Below are 3780 nucleotides of genomic sequence, written 5' to 3' on the forward strand. Positions count from 1 at the left end.
TGGACCTTGTTGGAGCATACGTAATCCTAAAATGTAGCATCGTACTACAGATGGCGTTTACCGCGCCATTTGTGGTATGTTCTAAAACGCACTGTTAAGACAGCAGGTAAAAGTTGGTCTGTGTTCTGTCGGAGCTGATGAGATCTGGCAGTTTCGACAGAATACAGACCACTTCGAATTATTTTATTCGATTACGGTAACGTGTCTATCACGTAAAGATTTTTAAATTGTTCCTAAAAAAACTATTAAAATTTAAACTATCCTTCCTTATGGCATTACGCCAATGTACTTTCAGAAAAGGATTATTTTAACGCGGAGAGAACACACTAAACAACAAACATTAATTATCTCAAATCCCCGACGCCAAATACATTGTAAGTACTTCCGTTCTCTGTAGTCTTTGAAGAAGGTATAACTTTACCGAAAAGTACTGTGGACGTTTAGTATCGTGTTTCGGAGTTGGGGTTGGAGATATTTATTAGTGTGTGCTACAATATTGCTAATATTTCCAGCCTTCTAAATTAGCTCGGAGAATTATGAAACAAAGCGAAATATTTCAACTGAGTGTATAAGTTTTGTAATGCACTTTTTACACTTCATAATTTGGAAGTAAAGTACCGTCAGAGTATGCGGCTAAAGCAATAATTACATTATTATTATGAACATCCTCAACATAAGGTCGTCAGTCATAAGAATGGTTTGACACGCACCTGCACTCTTTCTTATCCTGAACTAATCTTCGTGTTTCCCTAAAACTCGAACATCCCGCATCTTATCAGTAATCAGTAATCTAATCTACGTCTCCTTCTACTCGTTCAACTCCTGTTTCTGCCTCTAATATGTCTTTAATTAGACCTTCATGCCTGCATAAGAAGGTGTCCTACCAACCTCTCTCGCCTATTTTTTACTGACTTCCATAGAGTCCTCCTTCTCATGTTCTTTCTAATATCTCTTCATTTCTAACCCTCTCTATCCACGGTATCCTCATCGTTCGCCTGTAACACCACATTTCAAAGGCTTCTAACCTTTTCTTTTCCGCCGCACCCACCGTTCATGTTTCGCACCCGTAGAACGCCGTGCTCCAAACATAAACCTTTAACAATTTCTAAATTAACCATTCTCGAGCATATAAGTGACTTCTTTTTATTAAAGGCGTTGCGACCCTGCGATATCCTCTGCTATATATCCCTACTACTCCTTCCGTTTGACTTATCTGACTTCCTAAATACCTAAAATCAGCCACTTCTTCTAATATTTCGTCTCCTATCTTCATTTAATATTATCAATATACTGACTAAATAAATATATATGAAGGGAAATACTTTTACTGTGTGTACATTAAGTACACTATATGCACTTTTGAATGTTCCCATTAAGGAGCAGAAAACCTAGAGAACTTTAACACATACAGGAGCAAACATTTCGTGGTTTTCTATTACTGTAGTGCTGCAGTTGTTAAGTGGTGCATTATTTTCATAAATGTGCTTAATTAAACGTTAATGAAAAATCATAGTCGAACAATAGCTTCGTCAGGCTTGCAGCAATCAGACATCTGTTGTTGAGAACCCACTAGCAATTTTTCCGTAGACAGAAGTTCGGTCGGTGCAGAAATTTTGAAGCTAATGCCATTTTCTAATTGCATCATTAGTTTAACGTGACAGCTGTGGCAGATTCAATTTGCTTGGCAAAACTCATTCTCTTATTTTCAACCTCAATGAGCAATCTCTAACTTACCGAAAATTTATCAGGACCAGATATATGTATGTGTTGTACGATTATTGCAATTTACTTCTGAAACGAGGAGCATTCGATTTGACATAAACTATTACATTACTGCAGATTCTATTGAGGGAACTTACAAATTTTATAACTCAGGATAGAAAAAGCGCTAGAGATATAAAACAAAGGATAGCACAGTATGGAGATTGCTTAATTTAGAAATTCGAAAAAGATTATTTAAAATGTATGTGTGGAGCACGGCTCTATATAGGTGAGAAACGTAGACGGTGGGAGCTGTAGAAGTTAGAAGCGTTGGACGTGTGACTATAGGAGGTGTTAAAAACACCTTGTATAGAGAAGATTAGAAATGAGGAGTGCACAGGGCTTTGGGAAAGTCAATAAGTCAGACATGAAGGTCTAATTAGAGACATATTAGACGTAGAAATAGGAGCAAAGAAGGACAGAAGTAGACTTAGGCTAGCAAATAATTACAGATAAAGGTTACTTTAGCTTTCGAAAAATACGAGAATTAGCCCAAGATGGGTGGATGCTCANTATTAGATTAAATTAGGTTATGGGTTAATTGGTATCTGTGTGAAGGACGAAGGTTAGTTTGTGGTAGGCAAATATTTACTTTTCCCTAATCCATTCCATCTCTCATCCCCTTCTTTCCCTATTCAGGACTCTTTCTTAATGTAGGTTAAACAGAAGATATGAAACAGGGTTAAATGTTTACTGCCCGGGAAGAGATTTGACACTCCTCCACTACATCATTGACTGTGGTAAATAATAATTAATTAAAAAATTAATCAGGAAGACTCACCCCTAATTACCACAAAAACTTTTTGAGCGGACACGTGTTTCGCTCAGTTCATACGTAGGCATTATCAACGCTAGGAGTCTCGCAGTTTTTGTGGTAATAAGGGGTGATCCTACCTTTTTAATTTTTTAATTAATCATGTATGCGCTCTTTCCTTCTTTTTCTATCGATTTCTCTATTGTTACTCGTAAAGCTAGAATGACCTCCCGCATCCTTCTATTTCTTCTAAACCAAAATTGATCCCCTATTATAATAAAATTTAAAACAACTAGGTAACAATTTTTGAAAAAAGTTTTACCATCAGAAGAATAATAGCATCCAAATAAATAGGCAAGTTATGCAATGTGTTCCAAACACGGCGTTATTTACCTGTTTCTTTATGCTTGCTCTCATACCTATTCAGTTTTAGTTGTAATCATATTTATAAATTTATTATATTATTTGGGTTTATAATAATGAGTAGGTCCTAGATATAACAAATTCACTTACATTAAATGAAGTCATCTTTTGCTTTCCCCATTTGAAGGCGGCATCTGAAAAATAAATAAAATAACCAATTACTTTAAGATATATTTAAAGGAGATTATGGCAAGAAAAGCAACAAGAGCGCAACGAATTACCAGTAATAAGTGTTTATTAAACGGGTACTTGTGGCAGACTAAACATTTCTTTAAATATATTTGCAAAGCTCTAAAACTTTTGATAAGAAAAACTAAATTTCAATATTGGTATTCTTATCAAAAAGAGTTCCTTAACATAAACTCTTTACAAAACAGCGCCAGCGATTATCTAAACATGCGTGTGTGACTGACGGTGTAAAATGGTTCCGAAATTACCAAACAAAAAAGCTGATAATTGCCCTTATTTCCCTGACAAGAAGACAAATTATTGGGGGTGTTTATGGTGTAATTAAATTGACAAATAAGAAACGGAGAAAATTTGAAGGAAACAAAATTGTATGCAATCAACGTAAGTGAGCGGCGCTCAACTATACAGATGGAAACTCGGTAAAGTTAAACAAGAATTTAATGAATGTGATCTGATACAGTTTATCTTATTCATCTAAACTGCTACCGCCGCTTTTGTCGATATGGCACACAGAAGGCGTTTATACATGCGGAAACGAAACAGTATTACTAATCATCCTCAAACTCAGATGTATATACAACACACATACAAATATACGCATTTTACATGTAAACCAAACCGTCTACGTCCGTGGAACGAATAATAAATCTTAT

The 3780-nt window shown here is 35.6% G+C and overlaps 1 protein-coding gene across 2 annotated transcripts in view; it reads right to left on the reverse strand.

Moving 5' to 3' along the window:
• The window catches only part of LOC108744566 (5-hydroxytryptamine receptor-like), a 305073-nt gene extending 302004 nt beyond the window's left edge, over positions 1-3069 (reverse strand). For both annotated transcript variants that reach the window (XM_018480407.2, XM_018480409.2), the window contains exon 1: positions 3029-3069. In XM_018480407.2, coding sequence (XP_018335909.1) covers positions 3029-3043 — 15 coding nt within the window. In that variant the 5' untranslated portion in view covers positions 3044-3069. The remainder of the gene's footprint in view (positions 1-3028) is intronic.
• Positions 3070-3780: the final 711 nt, after the last annotated feature.

The sequence above is a fragment of the Agrilus planipennis genome, unplaced genomic scaffold (genome assembly GCF_000699045.2).
Source record: "Agrilus planipennis isolate EAB-ADULT unplaced genomic scaffold, Apla_2.0 scaffold28, whole genome shotgun sequence".
Classification (NCBI taxonomy): Eukaryota; Metazoa; Arthropoda; class Insecta; order Coleoptera; family Buprestidae; genus Agrilus; species Agrilus planipennis.